Source organism: Rattus norvegicus, chromosome 5, assembly GCF_021556685.1.
Source record: "Rattus norvegicus strain SHRSP/BbbUtx chromosome 5, alternate assembly SHRSP_T2T, whole genome shotgun sequence".
NCBI classification, from domain to species: Eukaryota; Metazoa; Chordata; class Mammalia; order Rodentia; family Muridae; genus Rattus; species Rattus norvegicus.
Window position 1 is genome coordinate 77,818,438 of NC_141538.1, and position 21,810 is coordinate 77,840,247.

At 46.4% G+C, this 21,810-nt stretch overlaps 1 protein-coding gene across 30 annotated transcripts in view; it reads left to right on the top strand.

Moving 5' to 3' along the window:
- Positions 1–21,134, top strand: part of Palm2akap2 (PALM2 and AKAP2 fusion) — a 461,068-nt gene extending 439,934 nt beyond the window's left edge. For 11 of the 30 annotated variants that reach the window (XM_087547946.1, XM_087547939.1, XM_087547940.1 and 8 more), the window contains one exon: positions 16,986–21,134. In XM_087547946.1, the coding sequence (XP_087404072.1) occupies positions 16,986–17,008 (23 nt within the window). In that variant the 3' untranslated portion in view covers positions 17,009–21,134. 30 annotated transcript variants of the gene reach the window in all.
- Positions 21,135–21,810: the final 676 nt, after the last annotated feature.

Genomic DNA, 21,810 nt, shown 5'->3' on the forward strand with positions numbered 1-21,810 from the left:
TTCACCTCTCAGGTGCTAGAATTACAGAGGCGTTCGTTCCATCACAGTCAGCTTGGGAATAATTATGTTAAGTAAAATTAAGCCCACGCAGAGATAAGAGGGTCAGCTGCTCTCTCACTTTAGCCTTCCGTCTGGTCCATGAGATCCCCGCCCTAGTGGTCATCACACACTCAGGAAGCTAAGAATGTTAACCGGATCGGATCGTGAGAGGCTCGGAGGTGAGAAGGGCAGTAGAATTTCCCTTTGAGCTAGCCAGTGCTGTCTCCCATGAAGAGGGCAAACTCAACCAAGAAGTCTGAATCTGTGTTTCTATCTCTGTGCCAGAAATAGTTAAAGCGTTTCGGGTCCATGCGTGGTTACACTTTGGGATTCCCCTTGGGCAGGCTGCGCTTACAGGAGGCAGAGAAAAGCATCTTCCATTCCTGCCACTCGCAGAATGCAGCGAAGGCCGTGTGTGCTCGAACGGAGCCCCGTCGTCCCTGACAACCCGACTCTTCCTTCTGTGGGATCAGCCTTAGCTCCTGAAAAGCCCAGGATGCAGGCTCCAGACGTTTAGACGATTTTCTCCTGGCCTGGAAACCAAACGTTTGAATCTTTGTCTGTGGAGTCATAACTCAAAAGATCCTTTGTTTCTAACATTTCTCAAGAGAAAAAAAAAAAAAAAAGCCATCACCCACTTGAATTTAAAAAAAAAACCAAACCAAACTGAACAAAAACACCCACCAGATGACGTGCCTCGGCCTGCGGCCTGCGGCCTGCCCCTCAGTCAATGGCCTCTCTTCTTCGCACTGCTTGGGGGTGAGTCGTCAAGCATCTAAAGCCACTCTAGTCCCCAGAGAGCAGAGCCCAGAGCTGCAGCTTCCACTTCCCTTTTTGGGGGTGAATGAGAGCGACCTGCTCCGCAGCAGCAGCCCCACCCCCAGTACTCGGGCTCACACAGCCCCTGCTGTGACCCCCACACCAGAGCCCGCCTTCCTTCCTTCCTCTCTTCCCCTGAAAGCTCCCAGATGGGAGGAGATGATGAGACCCTTTAGGTTATAAACACAGGCAGGAAGAAGAACCACCCTTGAAGGTGGAATAAGTCTGAGGACCTGTCAGACGTGGTTGCTTCAGAGTAACTTGGGGCCTTGGGGCCGGGGTGGTGAGGGTGCTGACGCTGGGACGACCCTGTGAGCCTCACTGGAAGGAGGTGAAAACCTAGGAAGGAGGAGCTCTGTTTCTCTGCAGAAGATGCTTAGTTTAAGATGTGATTATTAGAGAGCCAGGAGTTCAAGACAAGCCTGGGCTACATGAGACTCCCAAAACAAACAAACAAACACATTTTGTTTATTTTCTATTTTAAAATTCATTTGTGCTGAAACAGATGAACCTAGGGAGGCTGAGGCAGGAGGAGCACCAGGAATGGTTGAAAAATGAGGACATGACTGCTCCAAGATATGGTGGGGGAGAGGGGTTTTTACTGTAGATCTAAGGGAGAACAGTCAGGGGCAAGAGTTAAGACTGAACTGGGCTGTGGTGTGTGTGTGTGTGTGTGTGTGTGTGTGTGTGTGTGTGTGTGTGTGTATGTGTATACAGGGGGTGCAGTGAGAGGAAAAGAAGAGAAGACAAGCAGACCAAGAGATGTCCAGGAGCTGAGCTAGCCAGGAGCCAGGTGAGCAAGAGACAGCACATCCAAAGGCTGAGTTATATAGGGAAGGGCAGGGAAACCCAGCACCCGGGAGGGAGAGGTTTAGGGTAGAAGTGCTCTGTGTTGCTTCGGGACCTAACAAAGGCAACATCCTCAGAGGTTTTAAGGATCAGGGCTTAGCGATCCTTGGGAAGTACTGTTGCTGACTCATTTGACCTCTGTGTCTTTCCCTTTTGCCTTCTTCCTCTTCCCTGTGGAAGAGGTGCTCGAGTCTAAGCTGTCTGGAGATGGAGCCTAGGGCTGTGCACTTGCCAGCAAGAGCTCTGCCATTGAGCTACATACTCAGCCCGCCCTTCCTGCCTGCCTGCAGCCCGCCCTTCCTGCCTGCCTGCCTGCCTGCCTGCCTGCCTGCCTGCCTGCCTGCCTGCTTCCCTCCCTCCCTCCTCCTCCTCCCCCACCTTCTTTTAGATAAATTCTTACTTTGTTAGCCCGGTTAGTTCAAGCTGACCTTGAACTTGAGATCTTTCTGCTTCACCCTAGTACTAGGATTACAAGAATTTACCACCACACCCAACTTAAGCACTTTCAAGTCCACTTTGGGGAACTGCTTTTCCTCATTTCCCCTTAAAAATTCCTCTAAATTCCAGAGGTTAAAACATGGTTGGTAGTGACTAAATAATACTCCATCCCTAAATGACTAGTCTCCCATAGGCAGAGAAGTTGGTTTAAATATGAAAAAGAAAAACGAGGGGGCTGGAGAGATGGCTCAGTGGTTAAGAGCACTGACTGTTCTTCCACAGGTCCTGAGTTCAATTCCCGGCAACCACATGGTGGCTCACAACCATCTGTAACGGGATCTGATGCCCTCTTCTGTTGTGTCTGAGGACAGCAACAGTGTAGTCATATACATAATAAATCACTCTTTAAATAGAAAAAGGGAACGAGGAGATTCTGGCATACAGCTTTATAGCTTTATGCCTTTGTTTAGATATTGGCTGAACCTGAGCTTTCTTGGGAGCAGTATGGGTCAAGCAATATGCATTAGGCGATTGATTTATTGAGCCATTTTCCTTGTGATATTAATAGGAATCCCCTGCAACAGGCTTCTCCTGTTGGATGATTTTGAGTGATCTGCATTCCCGCTCATGTGTTCAAGGCTCACAGCCATACCAACACCGAAGCCGAGTCTTCTCATGAAGGCTCTCCCACACACCAACACACCTTTTGAATTATTTATTACATTTATTTATTTGCATAGATATGTGTATACATTGTCTTAGGTTACTATTGCTATAAAGAGACACCGTGACCAAAACAACTCTTATTAAAAAAAATTTTTAATTGGGGCCTGGCTTACAGTTTCAGAAGCGTAATCCATTATCAGTCATGGCAGGAAGCAGACGCCAGAGCAACAGAGAGAGAGAGAGAGAGAGAGACAGACAGACAGACAGACAGACATGCTGGGCTTGGCATGGGCTTTTGAAACCTCAAAGCCCATCCCCAGTGACACACCTCCTTCAACAAGGACACACCTTTTAATTTTTCTAATTCCTTCAAATACTACCACTTCCTGGTAACTGATCATTCAAATATATGAGCCTATGTGAGCAATTCTTGTTCAAACTCCCACATTTATGGTGTGTGGGTGTAGGTGGGTGCAAGTGTGCTCAGGCCTTGATGCGCCTGTGGAGGTCAGGGAACCGTTTGCAGGAGTCAGCTATCCCAGGCACTGAACCCAGGTCATTGGGTTTGACAGCAAATACCTTTACCCTCTGAGCCACCTTGCTGGCCCATACACAACTTAAAAAAAAAAAAACAAAAACTATTGTTTGACAAGTTTGTTTGTGTAATGCTGCTTGTAGCACTAAGGATTATTTCACACAGCCAAAATTATAGAGGATCAACCCAGCCATGTGGGGCTGCCTGCCCTCATCCATCTTCAAAACATGAGTTACAACTTTACTCCATTATTTTAGACAGGACTGTGTTTATGAAATAAGTTGAAAATGTTTCCTTTCCTCTACTCAGAACTGCAGGCTGATTTTTGTCCTGTTGGTTTCTTTGTGAAGGTTGCATAATATTATACCTGTCCCATGCTCTGTAAATGCCAACCCCAGCCTTCGGCCTAAACCAACACAGGCCTACCCTGAGCTCTGCCTGGCATGGTTTGCTCTTGTCTCCCAGGGATGCAGACATTCTGTGAGAAGGCCCTCTCTCCAGTCCAGGGAGAGTCTGATTAGCAGGATGCTAATCACTGAATAGGGAGGCCATTTTCAGTTACTCATCATTCACCGAGTGAATAGACAAATTCAAGGAGGGAAGGTTTGATGGACCAACCTGGGATGAAAGCCAAGGACATGGGAGCCATGATATGCACATAACACCCAGGATAATCCACAGTTTGTGAATTCTTCTGGGGTACGTCCTCTAGGTCACAGAACTTGTAGGGCTTTCATGAGGCCATAGATTGAGGTGACTGGACTATTCAGACGCATGCATTTCATTCTTGTACTGTCCCCATGGTCAGTGTACTGCTGTTGGGAGAGCACCTCAAGTTTCCCATCATCCTGTGAGAAGTCTCTGACTCTGAACTCAGGACCCTGAGGAAGGAGTCAGGTGTGGATCAGTCCCTCTTCAGCTTTTCAGTGGCTCGTGTGACTCCTAAGGTGGGGCATGGAGTAGAGTTCTAAGGCATGACTTGTACCCTACTGTAGGGAGGTCTTAGGGCACAGCATAGAAAGCTGAACGAGTTAGCCTCCTGTGACAACGTCAAGGCGAATGGCCAGAAGTTTGTGGATCAGAAACAGTTTTTCCTTTGTCTCTGGGGCCTGTGACAGCCCTCCCTTAGGTTTTGGATATCCAAAATCTCTTTGCCAGTTACCTCTTTGGAGACTGCTCCTCCAGCCCTGCTAAGCCAGCCTTGCTTTCTGCAACCTCTAGTGGCTGTCGCCGGTATTGCTTCCCGCTCCAGGGATGGGTTTTCTTCTGCTAGACTGCGGAATTGGTGGGCATTGTCTTTTCTGATGGCTGACTTGCTTCTCTATAGGAACTTTCTCATTCCATCGTATTGGAATTGGTTATAATTCCAGACTAACTCTGACCATTGTTCTCAGATGTGATGCTGGCTGGAATTAGCACTGGGCTTTCATGATCTGAGCCATAATTATCCAGTCTGTCTAGCCATCTACCCACTCACTCATGTAAGAATTGAATGACATGGGGGTTGTGAAGGACTTGCTGTAAGGACACCCTCAGTGTCACTCCTGAGCTGTTGAGTCCTGTAGTCTGTGGCTCCAGAGCCTCTTTGTTTATTTGTTCGTGTTTGCTTGCTTTGGAGACAGAATCACACTCTGTAGTCCAGGTTGGCCTGGAACTTATTGTCAAGCACAGGCTGCTTTGAACTCATGAACATTCTCCTGCCTCTGACTCCCAACTGTTGGGAGGGAAAGGCCTTTGACCTCTTTCCTGGGATTCTCTGGCAGTCGGGGAGTGTTGGTCCCAGCACACGAGTGTTTTCTAAAGTCATTGTGTGCATTCTACAATAAACGTATTGGCTTATTGTGTACACACCGACTCTCAACCTTGTGTCTTACTCTGCTGGGATCCAGGAGTCAGGCAGATGGACACCCCATTGTGACAGGCTCCTCACTGAAACGAGCGAAAAGGATTTATAGAGGACTGGAATGATCTGTGTCTTCCTGTGATTTTGCAGCTTCTTCCAGATGACAGGCACTTCAGTAGCCAGAGATGATACAGGGCACTGTAAGAGAATGGCTTTCACAGACCTTAAAATAAAGTCTTGTCTGGCAAAGACATCCGTGTGAAAACTAGAAGCTAAGCACGAACAGTTTACTCTGCTTCCTAGACATTTACTGTTGGAAGAAGAGTTGATGGGAGATGGTCTGGATATTTGAGAGGGAGGGTGGCAACAGTCATCAACTTGGCAACATGGGAAACAATGTTTCTGGCTTTCCAGACTTGCAGGAATAGTATGTAGAATGCCCAAGGGATTGCACAGTCTCACCCCATCCCCACGGTTTCATTATTTCCAGATTCAAGTCAAATAGCAGCTACAATCATTGGATGCTTTCTGTTCTGGATGCTACCAAGTGGCTATTACCACTTACCAGTGTTAACTTAGTCTTTACAGCAACCATATAATACTAACAGTAAGGAACTGGCCCAGAGCTATAGTGGGTTCAAACTCCAGCATACTGGCTCTAGACTCAAGCATGCAGGCTCACCACCCTTCTGTACTGTTTCTCCAAGCTTCAGCTTAAAAGACCACTGTGACTCTGGGGTTGTGGCCTGGTTGGTAGAGGTTTGCCTGGCGTACATGAGGCCCAGAGTTTGGTCCTCGGTACGACTTAAAGCTAGATATGGTGGCATATGCCTGTGATTTCAGCATTCAAGAGGAGTATAAGTTCAAGATTATCTTTAGCTACCTACTGAGTTCAAGGCCAGCATAGGCTACAGGAAATTCCGTTGAGCACCCCTCCTGGTCCCCTGAAGCACTGGGTCTCTCAGTGTAGATCTGTCTGTCTCTGCCTCTGCCTCTCAAGTGCTCCGATTAAAGGGTTATAAGAAAACTGCTCACTACTGCTCCTTCTCAGAGGTGCATTTGAGACTCTGTGGCACTAAAATCCAACCACACATGCCTTGACGATCCAGAAGTGAAGACCAGGATTTGAGAAGTGGGGTCTCTGAGCTTAGGGGCTCAGTAGGTAGAGCTTGCTGGGATTCAGTCACCAGCACTGCATGAAGCAGACATTGTAGCTAAGTTTATAATGCTAGCACCTGGGAGGTAGAGGCAGAAGCCAGTCTGGGCTATATAATGAGTTCAAGGCCATCCTTCACAACATGAGATACTGTCTTAAGAAACAAAGTGAATCTCCAAGGTGCCAGCTCCTCCTGACAGCCTACTGTTGGGATCTGTGTTAGAACGCGTGTCCCCTGGATATTGGGAGCCAGGGTCTAACTGTCTGACCTATGTTCAAAGGATGCTGATAGTTTTAGAGAATATGCCTAGAGGCCCCATGCCTCTAGGTTGAATTAACCATTGCTGTAATCTCCCCACCTGGCAACTGCTGAGGGGCGATCTCAAGAGCTAAATCTTACCCTCCTAACTCTGTTGTCACTCATTCCAGAAGGTCTAGGAGTGTCTTTGGGACGTTAGCAGGTAAGGTAAATGAAAGAAGCTGGCCAATTAAGATTGGTGTCTCCTGGGAAACTGGAGTCTCATTCTCATTCAAAGACTTCTAGATACCAGGGCAGGTCAGCTAATAGCCGGTTACCTCTGATGCAGAGAGCAGAGGATACTGGGAGTGCTGGGGACCGTTGTTGGCTTCAGGTGGCCTTTGTAGAATCTCAGTTTCCTCACCTGTGAGAAGTTGGACTCCACAGTGCTGCAACTCTGACAGCTTTATGATACGATCTGAGAGAATTAGTCTCCACTACCATGGAACTAATGTCTGTCTGTCTGTCTGTCTGTCTGTCTGTCTGTCTGTCTTTCTGTCTGTCTGCCTGCCTGACATGTTGCAAAGTGCCTGCCAGGGTATTTGAGTGAACTGGTTCTTTAGCTCTGGTGTCGCTGAGGTGTGCGTTGAACAGGCTTTTGCACTCTGTTCCTGTAACGAAACCCTGTGACTTAACCATGACTCTGCTCTGCCCTTGATTTTGCAAGTGTGTGTGCATGCGAGTGCGACAGTTTTTCCTCCTCCTAAAAGCAGTGCGTGCTGAGCAGATGAGCTTAGAAAGGGTGTTCTCTTCGTGTTGTTTCAGGGAAAATAGAGAAAGTCAAACCTCCTCCATCCCCCACAACTGAAGGTCCCAGCTTGCAGCCTGACTTAGCCCCTGAAGAGGCTGCCGGAGCCCAGCGGCCCAAGAACCTGATGCAGACCCTCATGGAAGACTATGAGACACACAAATCTAAAAGGCGCGAGAGAATGGATGATAGTAGTGTAAGTTTTTCCTCCTTTCCTTTCTCTTTTCTGAGGGTGACCTTCCGTGTGGCGTGCCTGTGTCCTGGTTCAGACCTGGATGTGTGTGTGATGTATCTGCCTGTCTTGCCTCATGACTCTGAAACCTACTTTCAAACGAGTGGTTTGATGTGCCTTGGGGAACGAAGTATCTATTGTCAAGAGCTGGTTGTTTGACACCTAAGCCAAGCTTGAGGTGGTGGGCAAGGCTGGTCCATGAGATGGGGTTTGGGGGTGGGGGAGGAAGATGATGTGCCCGGGCAATACAGCAGAGAGTGCGCTCACTCTGGAAGTGCCCTCAGGTGTCAACATCTACACTGTGATCAATCCTTGTCTGCTCAAGAGACTAAGTCTGTCTAGGGTTCTTTGTGTGCATAGTTGGACAGGAAAGACGCATTTTAAACGACAGCTAAAAGCCACACAACGAACCCTCTCCCTTCAACCCTCCTAACTCTATCCAGGTTGGTTGTGTGCCCCATGAAAGGAAGTCGTCTGCTGTGGTTTCCTTGTCCAGTAAGAGATTTAAGAGGTGTTCTGAATGGTCCCTGCAAGCCTCGGGGGGCAGCCCCAGGTTATGTGCAAACAGCCTAGAGTCTCTGGCATTAGTCTTTTCTCTTTTACCAAAGTACACTTCCCCATTACACTCAGGTCAAAAATAGCTTGGATTGGTAAACTACGTAGTTTCTGCCTGTTGGCCTGTGTGTTTATGACAGCATCACTCTTCCAAGTTTGGAAAGGCTATGCAGTTACCCTCAGTTCAAATGCTCCAAGGTTCACAGTAGGAAGTCCCTGCCAACTCAGTGACTTTCATGTCCTGGCTGGATAATCCCAAGTTAGAGTTTCCCGGGATGAATGCCAGATGCTGAAGTTAGAGGGATAAGGAAGACACACACACACACACACACACACACACACACACACACACACACACCCCTCTTCTTAATCATGAAGGAACGTTCACTTAACTCTGCTGTGAGGCCAAGGGCTTCTCTGTGGATGGAGCCCTGGCCTAGGTAGCTGCTGCAGACAGTTCTACTGGGTTCCCTGGGCAGTGCCAGCAGTAGCTTAATGTCTACTAAATCACGTTAGCAGCCCCTTTGGGGTGTAGAGTCCCCCTTTAGGTTTTGTTAGTTGCAGTCTGAAGTGCAGTCGAAGCATATGGTTTTCTTCTCTCCCCTTGATTCAACAGTGACTCTCAGCAGCTTTGCTGAACTCTAGCCGAAGAGCCATGGCCATTCAGTCGTGCCCCACGTAAATGCTTTCCAAGTGCATTCTGTGTTGGTTGTGTGTGCTTTTTTGCACTGGAGTGCAGATGTTAAGGGGGGGGGGGTAACTTCCAGGCCTGGTGTACAGGCCTGTAATTCTGGACACAGGGAAGCTGAAGTAGGAAGATAATATGGTCAAAGCTGCCTGGGACATAGTGGAAGGAGGCACTCATGTCATGGGCAGAAAACTCAGGAATGCCACTCTGACACTCAGGAATGCCAACCGGGCCCAGTTTTCTCCAAGTGCTAATGGCTTCTTGTTTCTATTTCACCCAAGTAAATAAACATGTTGGCTAAGGAAGAAACCTACTAGTAAATCAATTTGTTTTTATTTTTATTTTTATTTGAAGGATGGGTATTTTGAACTTTTCCTAGAATCACCATAGAACAAAATCTGCCAATTGCTGAAGAGCTTTAGAGATAGGACAAACTCCAATCCCCTATATCCCTACCCACACCTTTCCAATAGAGACCTAAATCTCAAAATCCCACACTCATATTGCTCCTTGAGAAATTATATGGACAGAAATGATTCCAAGCCACCTGCTAGCCTGTCTCCCAGCCCTTTTAATATAGGGTTCCACGGCTCTGTGTAGAGAACAAGCTTCGTTTCCCCCAGCTGTCCCTAGCCCTGTCTCCATTTCCCCTGTCTCTGATACCAGAAGGATAAGAAGAAGAGGATGGGTTGCTTGGTGGTGGTTATGGAGTTGGCCTCCCCATCCCTAAAAGCTAAAAGTGATTGTCTTCAGGCCATGCAATTATGGTCTCCTGAGCCATTCGTACTCATTGCTTTTAGGGTGACACATGGCCTCTTGGATTTTCTGTACTCTAAGGGCCTCCTATGGCTCATGTCACCTTCATTTGTCAACTGGCTTGGTGACAAAAAACAGAAAAAAAACACTCGCTTTTCAAAAGTGCCTCCCTCTTAGAACTTGGGCAAACTGCTCCCTGACCTCTCTACCACTCTTCACCGCTGGGACCAGCTACCTTGTTCTGTGTTCTCTCCAGCAAGCGGACCTAGGAACTTACAACATTCCGTTTCCGAGGTACCCACCCTAATCCTAAATGATCATCCAAGGACCGTCCCAAGCTTGGAGTCCTAGCCGGATGCACAGGTTCCAATGAGGGAGGCTGTGGTCTCCTTCACTGACAGTGCCGTCCTTAGGTCTGTTTTAGAGAAACTGCCTCCACAGGACCTGGTCCTTCCCCCCTTTCTCCTCCCCCATTCCCTCCCTCCCCTTTCCCTTTATGTCTTCCTCTCTTCGTTCTACTATTGGAGTCTTACCGTAATGACTCAATGGGGTACAGGACTGTTTAAGGCTCAGAGAAGCCCACAGGAAAAGAATCCATCAAATCCAGAACGGCCATCCGGCCATCCGGGTCCTTGGTGGTGGGCAACTGTTTAGACAACGGGGGAGAATAAATCTTGTTAATTCAACAGAAAATGAAAACAAGATCTTGAATTAACACAGCCGGGCTTATCTGATATTTTTATTAACGAGCAAGAGGGTATCTACTTTGCCTCAATAGATACTGACTTTCAAACGAACAAATATCAGATGAAGCCATACCGAGGTCGTTTAATGATTCTCCCTGCCCCAAGCCTCCTCCCCTTCTACTCGCTTCTGGCATGGTGCCAGAGCCCAGCCGCTGGGGGCAGGGGAGCCTGTGAATGTGCCTCTGCCATGTACTAACCCTAATCTTTTCCCTCTCTGCCAGTACACCTCTAAGTTACTGTCTTGCAAGGTGACTTCCGAGGTACTTTTCAAACTTGTCTGTCTGTGTCCCGATGCATGCTTGATCCTGGTGCACGAGGTTGTGGTTTGCTGTCTCCTGCTGTACTCAAAAAGAATGGCAAGGGGAAGGCCTCCTCTCCATGTGCATTTTCTGCCTGACCTTTCTGAATTGGGGAGCTGACTCAAATATTGGCATCCACGTGATAGCGAACATTGACTGCTGTGCTGTGCTGTGCTGTGCTGTGCTGGGAGGTGGGGTTGGAGAAGACCGTGGTCACCCAAGAATCTGGAAGATGTTGAACTTGAGGGCTCCTATTGGGAGACTGTGTGAATTCTTCCAGTCTCTTCAGGCACAAGTAGCAAATATATTCCAGTCCGGTTAGCGAACAGTGCCACGCCCACAGGCTAATCTTGTGATTTTGACTAGTCCTTTATTAACCTTATTACGAGTCCCAGAGAGTTCTCCACTATGTATTTAGGACAGCCTATTTCTAAGGCAAACCATCCCAGTCTCTCCTCTCTCCCTCCAGTCTTGGGACCTGTATTTTTGTTCTGGAAGCTCAGCTAAGCAGTGGTCTTTCCCCAAATCTTCTCCTTCCCCATACAAACTCCTTTAACACAGATTTCACAAGTAAATGCACTCCAAAAATGCAGTACTAGCGGGGCTGGAGAGACGGCTCCACAGTTAAGAATGCTAGCTGTTCCTGCCGAGACCAGGGGAGCTGGGTCCTGAGCACGAACAGCTGGTGTGTTACAGTCACCTGTGACGTTAGCTCCAAAGGTCCTGAATGCCCTCTTCTGCCTCTGCAGGCACCCGATGAATAGGTACTCGGTGCGCATGCATGCACACACACACACACACACACACACACAGACACACACACACACACACACACACACACACACACACACACACACACACACACACACACACACACACACACAGAGGATTGAATCCAGAACACATATATTTAAAAAGTTGTTTTAAATGTTAAGCCAGGCATGGTGGCACATGACTTTTTATCCCAGCACTCAGGAGGAAGAGACAGAGGCAGAGGCAGGAGGATTTCTGTGAGTTCTGCATAAAGACTGGTCTGCATAGAGACTTTCCAGACAGCCAGAGCTACACAGAGAAATCCTATCTTTAAAGTGCTATATATGTATACATGCATTAATGCATGCATGCATACAATTCATACATGCATACAATGCATGCATACATACATATATACATACATACATGCATGCTTGCCTAGGACTGAATCCAGGGAAATGTCAGGCAAGACTCTTTCTATAGTTCTAGTTCTTTTTTTATTCCTTTTCTTAAAGTTTTTCCTTTTTTTTTCAATTTTTTTTCTGTAAGAAAGCACAGCACTTTATATTTTCATTTCTACTGTACTGAATTTGCATTTCAAAAGAATTGTTTCAGGTGTCCAAAATTGTAGAGAAAACCATTCATCCGCACAGTTCATAGTTTACGGAGAATCAGCCCTGTATGGGGTACTAGAGCAGAGCTTGAGGAGGTAGCAGGCACATACTCCGGAAGGCATGGAGACAGCCTGCAGCTTCCCTCGCCTTAGTACGACAGCATCTGCCTCTCTCACTGCCCCATGCCTGTAGTTTCATAGTATTGGAGAGATGTTTTCCAGAGAGTTCAATGTGGCAAATCCTATTAAAGCCCTCTTGTCGCTTTTCCCAGCTCCCACTCCTCCATATCTGTCACTTTTTATCTCCTCTAAGGGGTCTCAATTAATGCAGTGGTGGTCATGTTTGTGCATGGTTTTATACTACGTATATATTATATATGTATAATACTACATATATATAACCACACATATATATGGGAAAACTTAGGCTTTTTTGCATGTTTTAAAAGTTTTTTAAACTGCAAGTCACATGATAGTATCCTCTTTTTTTAATGTCTTTCTTATATTTATTTATTTTAAATTTTATTCTTTTTTTTTTTTTATGTGTGTGAGGTTTGGGCTGCATGTATGTCTGTGCACTATGTACATGCAGTGCCCTTGAAGGCCAGAAGAGGGCCTTGGCTTAAAACTAGGGTTAAATGCTTGTAAGCTGCCATGTGGGTATTGGGAATCGAATCTGGGTCCTCTGAAAAACAGACAGTTCTCTGAAGCACTGAGCCTTCTCTCCAGCTCCTGTTTCACCATTTTTAGATGTGTTCCTGTGTACATGTGGTTCTAGTATATGCACTAGCATTGCTGAGCAGCGTTCTGTAAATCGTTAGTCACTTTCCTGTGTGGGCAATGTAGAGCAAGTTATTTTTGGTGAACTTTCTGGGGTTTTGCTTGTCTCTCTGTTTTATGGTGCTGGGGATTGAACTCAGGTCCTCTTGCATGGTAGGCAAGCACTAATGAACATTGCCACACATTTCCCCATGTATCTAAGAAGCAATTTCTGTACCTACAACGTACACACTTGCATTTATTTACCAGCTCTTGCAAATCGTTTTCTGCATGAGTTATGCCAACCTCCAGCACCATATGTATTTTGGATCTGGCTCATTCTTAGCAAAATAACTTATACTTTATAGCTGTAGACTTAATCTGCCAATGGCTGGTGTTTATATGATTTAAAGTGAATGTAAAGAGTACCATGGCATGGACCTTCCTCATTGCCTGACTCTGGCTCTCATTTAGAGAGTAGCTCCTGGAGAGGCAGGCTCCACTCCCCTATCCTCCCTGAGTCAGTATGGCTTGGAACAGAGAAACTCTGGTCAAGGATGTGCAAGGAAGATAGCGTTGGGCCCCATCAATCTCTAGTGAAGAAGCAGCAGGAGGATCACGTGTTAGCATGGATCTTAATGGAGTCACTCAGAGTTTAATCCATTTGCCCTTGCTTCACAGCCCTTATCCGACAACTGCTTAAAAGTTGAACAACTAGCTAGATGTCTCCAAGCATCAGAGAATGGATGGTTTTTCTTCCATCAGACCTCAAACTGAATTCGTTGGTGAAAACAATAACCATTGTGGAGAGTGCTTGCTGCTCCTGGTCTATCCTTGTCTACCACAGCTGTTGAGCAGCCAAGAGGCTTGATATCTCAAGCAGTGACTCCACCCCTGGAGAGCTGAGTTTAAACCTTGGCTTTTCTTCTACTGACTAAATGCTGGGCAAGTTACTCGCCCTCCCCGAGTGTCAGCCATAGTACTTGGGATTGAGACGCATGCACTTTGGGCCCAGAAAAGGGATTAGAAAGTAAAGTTAATGTATTGAGTACAGAGTTTACTAGTGACTTAGACACACACCCTCATCCGCATCTGAATGAACTGTAAAATGAACGAGAGCCCATTCATACCTTCCCTGAGGGTTGCCCTTTGAACTTTCCCAAGGCTTATTACAGGACTTTACTCCAAGTCCTCAGTCCTCAACTTCAGAAGCCCAAGGAGAGCTGTTCACTGAGGTTCCCAGCCATCTCAGTTCTGGTTCACTCGTCTTCTTCTCTGTGTCTTTACTGAGGGATTTTGATCTCAACAGAAACTCGGGATCATGGGAAAAGGACATTCAAATTAGAGGGAGCTCATTATTACACATAGTTATTTGAGCTCTTGATCAATAGATGTTTAAACCCAAGCTATGATGTTTCTATAACTAGAATTTATATATATATATATATATATATATATATATATATATATATATATATATATATAATTTTCCTGCCTGCTACACCTTTTATGATGAATTCTGAGGAAAGAAACTCTCATATCTCCCTCTCCCACTGTGCCCATGACTTGTTGGGGGTCCAGTCAATGTAAGTAAGGTGAGCAGATAGACAGATTTTAACTTGGGCTTCTGAAGATTAGAGCAAGGAAATTTGGCTGAGATTTATTATGCATTGAAATGAGACTTAAAGCCAGGCGAGGTACCCACATGCCATTAATCTCAGATCTCTGGGGGCTGAGGTAGGTGGATTGGGAGTTCTTGGATAGCCTGGGCTACATGACAAGAACCTGTCTAAAATGAAAAAGAAAAGAGGGCACTGGAGAGATGGCCCAGTGGTTAAGGGCACCAGTTCCTCTTTTAGAGGACCTGGGTTCAGTTCTCAACACCCACATGGCAGCTTACAACTGTCTGTAACTTCAGGTCCCGGTTCCTTCAGTTCAGTTCCTCTTCAAGATTCTGTATGCGGGGTTGGGGATTTAGCTCAGTGGTAGAGCGCTTGCCTAGTCAAGTGCAAGGCCCTGGGTTCGGTCCCCAGCTCCGGAAAAAAAAAAAAGACTCTGCATGCACCAAGTGTGCATGGGGAACACAACCATTTATGAAGGCAAAACACTCATCCATATAAAAATAAATAAATCTTTTAAAGAGAGAGAAAGGAAGGTAATAAAAAAGTCTAACAGCAAGACAAGAACCATAATAATATAATTAATAATAATATTTTAATAATAATTATTAATTTAAAGAAATCCTTTTCAGAACCCTGGCTTCACGTTCATACCCCCGAGAGTGTCTCAGTTTGTTTCTGGAAGGCCAGCATGAGCACTTTACACAACACATAGCTCACTGTGGAATCCATGTTTTTATTCCACTCCAGGGTCTGTAACCCTTTCAGATGCTGGGAGGAATTATTCGAGGACAGTCCTGTGCACTAGAACTGCCTGTCCCTTGGGCAGACTATACGCTGTGGCTTTTATTATGCCCATTTGACATGGGGATAGACAGGCACTGGAGTTGGTGACTTTTGCAAGGTCACACTGTCACGACAATTTAAAATCTGGATCTTGTTGAGCTGCAGAGGCTGAACTGCCTCCTGAGAAAGCCTTGGTGTTGGGACAAGGGCGAGAAGATGAGCAAGAGGCAAGGGTGAAGCACGAGGTTCGGGCATTACTACCCATGCAGAATTGTCAACCATTCCTCTGCTATCGCACATTGGCCAGAACACCCCTGTTTAGCTCCCAGGCCTGGAAACATGCGTTCTTGTGTTGTGTATGTCCGCAATGTGCACAGAGCTGGTCCTGCCATGGATATGGTTCTTAACACTGTATCATTCACACAGCAAAGGAGGCTGGCTGCATCCTGCCTGTAGCCCTTGCATTTGACCCAGAAGCAAAGAGCATGCTGGCATGGACCTCAGTCCTTCAGCCCAGCCCAGCACGTGCTTCCGAATGGCATCTTCCTACCTCTCTGGAGTGGGCAACATCACTGCCCAATGCCTAAATAATAATTTTTAGAAGAAACCACAGTGTTCAGTTGTGGCTCGGAAAAACCAACCAGGACTTTCCTCTGAAGTTAGAGACTCTGTGCCCTAAGTGAATGCCAGAGTGCCTGGCGTGCATGAGCTTGCACTTGTTCCAGTGGCTGACTGGAACCGTCTCATGTCTGGCCTCTTCTGTGCCTTTCATCTAGATCCATCCTATCCGAACTAAAACTGGGACTGGCGGCCTGACTGTCTCCTGACTGGTCTTCTCTCAGGAGCCCACAGACGTCTGTAATAGACGGGGGAGGGGTGTCCCACCTTCTGGGCGTGAGCCTACCTGGCCTCAATGTTGCCCCCTTTAATTTATTAGTTTAATTTATTAGTAGTGTTCATGACCTCGATGACGCACACACCAGAGCGACGGCGGCTTTTCACTGTCCTAAAAGCTTCCCCGTTCCCTCACTTGGTGGCCGTTTGTGTTTCATTCCACTGTGGTAGATTCTTGTGATATAAATATTTTCCCAGTGTCATGTGGGTTTGCAGACCTGCTGCATCATCAGCTCCACACTGGCCCATGGTTTGACACTCCTTCCCCATCTTTAGTTAAGAGGCAGCTAAGGGGGTCCGTAGTTGTGCTGTTCAAAACGGTGGTTGCTAGCCTCAGGAGGGGAGCTATTTAAATTTAAATTAAAATTCACTAAAATGGAACGTTTCTCAGCTGTCTGACTGCAAACTTCAAAGGCCTACTGGCCACATGTGGAGAGCGGCTGCCATTTTGGGTGGCACAGCGTAACAGGACCGGGCAGCTTGGAGAGAGAGAGTGTGACTTTAGAATATTCAGCTGTGGGATACGGGTGGAACTCAGCTGTAGTGTGTTTGTCCAGCATGCTCAATGCTCCGGGTTCAGCCTCCAGCACTGCAAAGCCAAAACCAAAGACACCTGAGGCAGAGTCAAGTCTCGTTTAAAGAAACTTGTAAACCTGTGAGAGAGAAAAAGGACATTGGAAATCATGCACCAGGTAGTATGTGGATTTTGGCTTTGAAATGAAGTCACCTGTCCCGCCCCTTTGTCCGGTCTCTGCTACTCATCACCTACCCCCAGCAATACGAGAGCCTGTGTCACCGTTGTCAGGGTGTTGAATGAGCGAATAGAGCAGAGGGAAGAAACAGAAGTTGGTTCATGTGGACTCTGTGCTAATTTTCCTCCCCATCTCTTTTCAGGTCCTGGAGGCCACTCGGGTTAATCGAAGGAAGAGTGCTCTGGCCTTGCGCTGGGAGGCAGGGATTTATGCCAACCAGGAGGAGGAGGACAATGAATAAACTTCCTTCAGCCCAGGAAACTCCTTGGCCAAAGAGTTTCCGCAAAGAAACCAAGAAATTATTGAATCAGACGCATTTTAATAGACTACTTATTAAAGTGCATACAAACTCAATAACCCTCATGTAGACCAGAAGCTGCAATACACAATGATAATAAAACAAAACGAAACACAAAAAAGCAAAGCGAAGCGAACAGGAAGTTCACCCATCAAACTCTGAGACGGGGCAGAGGAGAAAGGGTGTCTTTGTGACTCAAAGAAAGCCTTGGCTTTGGACCATTCCACAACTGATCCAAAGGGACACAGACGGGACAAGCAAGTCCACGTAGTTGCTGCAGGCAGAACTGAAGCCAGCCTCGGCTGGGCATTACGGAGGAGCAAACAGGCCATTCCAAGGCAACCAACAGGCCCCAGCCTGGTGCAGCCTACAGCACACAGGCTACCCCTCCACCAGCTTCCCACCCCTTTCTCCGTCAAGGCATCAGAAGTGTTGGGTTGACTCCATTTTCTCCAGCAGCCATAAAAACAAATGGTGTTCCTTTCCATAGTTGCCCCAAAAGGAGGCAACAAGGATTCGATCTCTCTTATATGTAATCATTTGAAATTGGGAGCACCTAATGGTCACAATATATATAAAGTCTGTATTTTTAAGGCAATATCTCTTCACGTTGCAGACGCAATCTATCCTACAGCAGGAGGTTGAGGACGGTGGGGGAGAGAGCCAAACCAAAAGGGTTATTAGCTTTAGGACCTTGTCTGCTTTTATCGTTGACTGATCAGTTTAGGGAAACACACTTTCACGGTTACGTTTCTTCATATGAAAAGTATATTTAGTGAGCAATGACTATTTTTATGATGGGATGGGGGAACAGGGACACGGGATAAAAGCTGTACACATTTGAACGGCTTGGTTCAAGATGGTAGGGGTATTTTTAGAATGGCAATAATTGAAAATAAAAGGGGGCAGACTCTGCCTTCAGGAAGGTAGATGACCAGAAATAAGGTGTTTGTAACTATTTTCTATTTTAAAGTGGGCCTTAGAGGTGGCTGTGGCATAGGATGAGCTGTTTTGGATCTGAGAAAGGCAACCTTAAACGCATGGAGATAGGAAGAGAAAGGGGCGAGAGAGACAAAGAATGGGAAAGGAAGGAAGGAAGGGAGATTATTTTTGCTGAACAACCAGTGTTTTCCAGGACGACAGAGAGAAAAATATAGCATAGAAATTTAAGTACACATGTGGAATCAGCTACAAATCCTAAAGATGGTGTGTATGCCTTTGTGTGCTTGTATAAGGCATGTATGTTGGTGAGTAAATATATGCCAGCGTGGGGTGTGTGTGTGTGTGTGTGTGTGTGTGTGTGTGTGTGGTGTGTTGACCGTGACACATGGGTGTACAGTATTTCCTCTGTAGCTGCCTGTCGACTTCAGGAGTGAGTGACAGTTTTCTTTTTTTATGAAAAGGCACAGGGAAGACACAGGGCTGATGCAGTATTCCTGATGTCAAGCTGACTGAACTATGGCATTTGCATGAGTGACAGTCGTGAAGTTTCCAGCAGTTTTGTATTGATAATTTGACATTTAGTACACACCCTATTTATTCTCATGCTTTCTGTCCGTGCCTCGTGTACCACAGAGGACACCGGCTTCATTCTTTCTGTCATTTCAAGCAATATGATAAGGACGTTCACTAATCGGGTGCCCTGAGTTTCTGAATGAGAAAATGTTTCATTTCTGGCCAGGAAGGGGAGGTGGGAGGAGGGGGAGAAGGCATGGAAGGGGAAGGAGGAAGAAAAAGAAGAACTAACCAGCCTTCATTATTTTTCCTTTATTTTTAAGCTATTTCTTACAAGCAATAATTAAATCATACCTTGCTAAAATTCATTTTTGTTTTTATGTTATTATGTTATAAGATCTAATATGTTATTCTAATGAGTAGCGACTCCACAATACTTATATGCACACTCCACACACTATCTTGGCTTTTTTGTTTTGTTTTGTTTTGTTTTCTTTAAATTAGGCTAGTGTGACTTTAGGGAAAAGCTTACTCACTAGTAAGTAGTGGGCACAAGGTAAAAAGATGGAGTTGTCTCATGGCTTATAGGGATGCTTAAAAACTACCAAGGGAACGTGTAACTCCAAGACAGATTCTGCAGTCGCTAGCCAAAATCGTACGCCGGAAGTGCGCGCCGTCTTTAGATGGTTCATTCTTTTAGACATAATGTTATTAAAAATGCTAGCCACTGAGGACAGAAAGCAAAGGCAGAGAACTGTGCTGCAAGGAATTTGCTCTTCAGTAAGGGAGGTGGGCCCAGAAGCAAATGTTCCGGAACAGAACGTGACATCCATGCCAGATTAGAAGTCCTGCTAGGTAGATGGGCACACGGGAGAAGGGCCATTTTTGTCGAAGGACTTCCCGCCGGAGGCTGTTTACACGGTGAGATGAAGGCTCCTTCCTTAGGGACACACAGGAATCAGGACTCGTGGGGGGCGGGGAGGAGAGGGGTAGCTGCAGTGTCCTGGGACCTCCGCCCCACTCTGGAGAGCAGGGTAGTACTGTGAGTGCTACAGAAAGCAAGCTCCTTCATGATTTCTGGTATGTGCTAGCGACTGTGGAAGCATCACAGACCAACTCGCCCATTTTTCACAAAGGGAAACCGTCCCCTTGGCTTCCTTAAATTTCTTGTCCTGTTTAGAAGGGAAATGTGGACCCTCGTGGAGGGTACACTGAGGAAAGACTTGGCAGCCAGAGCCCACGCACTCCTTGGAGTTCCTTCGGTAGCAGATGAAGTGGTCTTTTGACTGCAGTAGATTGGATAGGAAGTTCGAACGCTGAGGGATTAGGCTTGTCAGTAGGTGAGGAGACACAAGTCTCTTCCTGCTCACAGGGCTTTTATCACTGGCCTCTCCATTTCCAAGTTTTGCTGGTTTCCCTGAGCTGCCTCTAAAGACTGCCATCTGTTTCCTTGCTCCCCTCGATGACAGTTCTAGTGTATTTTGTTAGGATAGAAACCGCATCTCCATCAGAGAGAGGTATTTTTTGTTCTGTGTTCTTTGGGGTATTTTTTTTTTATTTGGGGTAGGGTGGGGTGATTTATTCGTTTTCTCATTCAGGAAACATTTGAGCCATTGCTTTGGACATATCACTGTGCTAGGCTCTAGGATCCCACGTGGGCCCCTGTCACCTTCCCAGTATGGAGCAGATCCCTGGAGGAAAAGTCTTTTCTGCCCCATAAGCCTGAGATGAAGAGGCTCCTGGTTACTTTTGCCTCGGATGCTCGGCTCTACCCTGCACCAGTACACAAGCTTGTTAGTCTCAGCTGTAAGAAATGTTTAGCTTCTGTAGATGTTAAAAACCTTCCTGAAGGAATTCCACACTGCAGTGTTTATACTCGCACTTCCCTCCAGAGCCTATGACTTGACAGCCTTGGCTTTCTCATCTAGAAATGAGGGATGCAGGGTCTGTCATCTGTGGCAGAGGCTGGGCGGCACTTGGATGACATAGTGCATGTCCCTTCCTCTTACCCATGCATGCTGCCCACCCTAGGCAATGGCATAGAAGCAGTATATAGATCAGTGTCCACACACACACACACACACACACACACACACACACACACAAACAAGGAACACCAAAACAGTGTTGATTGTTGTGTTTAAAGACATGTTTTTTTTTTCACCTGAAGAACGGACTTAAACTATGTATTGAAAAAAAATAGCCTAAGTGTTAGAAATGGTGAATGTATCCAGTTTCAGTTACAAAAACGATTTCCTGAATTTTAAGCATTCAGTGAGCTGCCAATTTTGATTTTGTGTTGCTCTTTATCCAAATGGCTTTTTCTTTTCTTCTTTCTTCTTTTTATAAATTGGAGGAAGTGGGGGTGGGGCGGGGAGCAGCAATATTGTGTTTGACAAATTATACTCTGTACCTGGCTTTCCTGTGTTCTGTTAACCACCGAGATGTTTCTATTCCGTTTTGGTTTTATAGTGTCTGTGAGGCACTCGATGCAACCATACAGTTATTTTCTCATTAAAACTCAGCGTGTGCAGTGTTTTTCTTTTTTTCCCCTTCTCCTTCTTTTTCCTTGAGGGAAGGATTGATGTTTGCTTTATTGTAGCGGGAAGTTGGGAGATTGGTTGCTAAGCTCTGAGGGGCCTTGATCCCTGTCTCCCCCATGTGCTGAACCGGAAGAAGCAATCGTATCTGGTAAAATACCCCAACGACGCTGCCGTTCATTGTCCGGCCGCCCTGCGTCAGGATCCACAGAAATGACTCGGTGTCTGCTGGTGAGGGTGCTGGACTTCAAAGTAAAAGTGTCTACTCAGAAAACAGAACGACCCCTCAGGCCATGCCTCAGGTACAGCCTGCAGCTTGAACGCGTGCACACTCCTGTGTATGTGAAAGCTGGAGGTCGGCTTCAGTGGTTGAACCTCAGGAGCTATTTTATGAGTCGGGGTTACTCCCTGACTGGAGCTGGTTAAGTAGTCTCACCTGGCCCTGCTCCACCTCACTGTCACTGGGTTCATGTGTGTGTGTGTGTGTGTGTGTGTGTGTGTGTGTGTGTGTGTGTGTGTGTATGTGTGTGTGTGGTGTCACCATGTCATCCTTTTCCTGTGGGTTCTGGGAATTGAACCCAAGTCCTTACATTTGCCCAAAGTGCTTGCTTAAGCACTTTACCAACTGAGCAAATTCCCCAGCGCTTGGTGCTAATCCTTATTACATTCCCAGC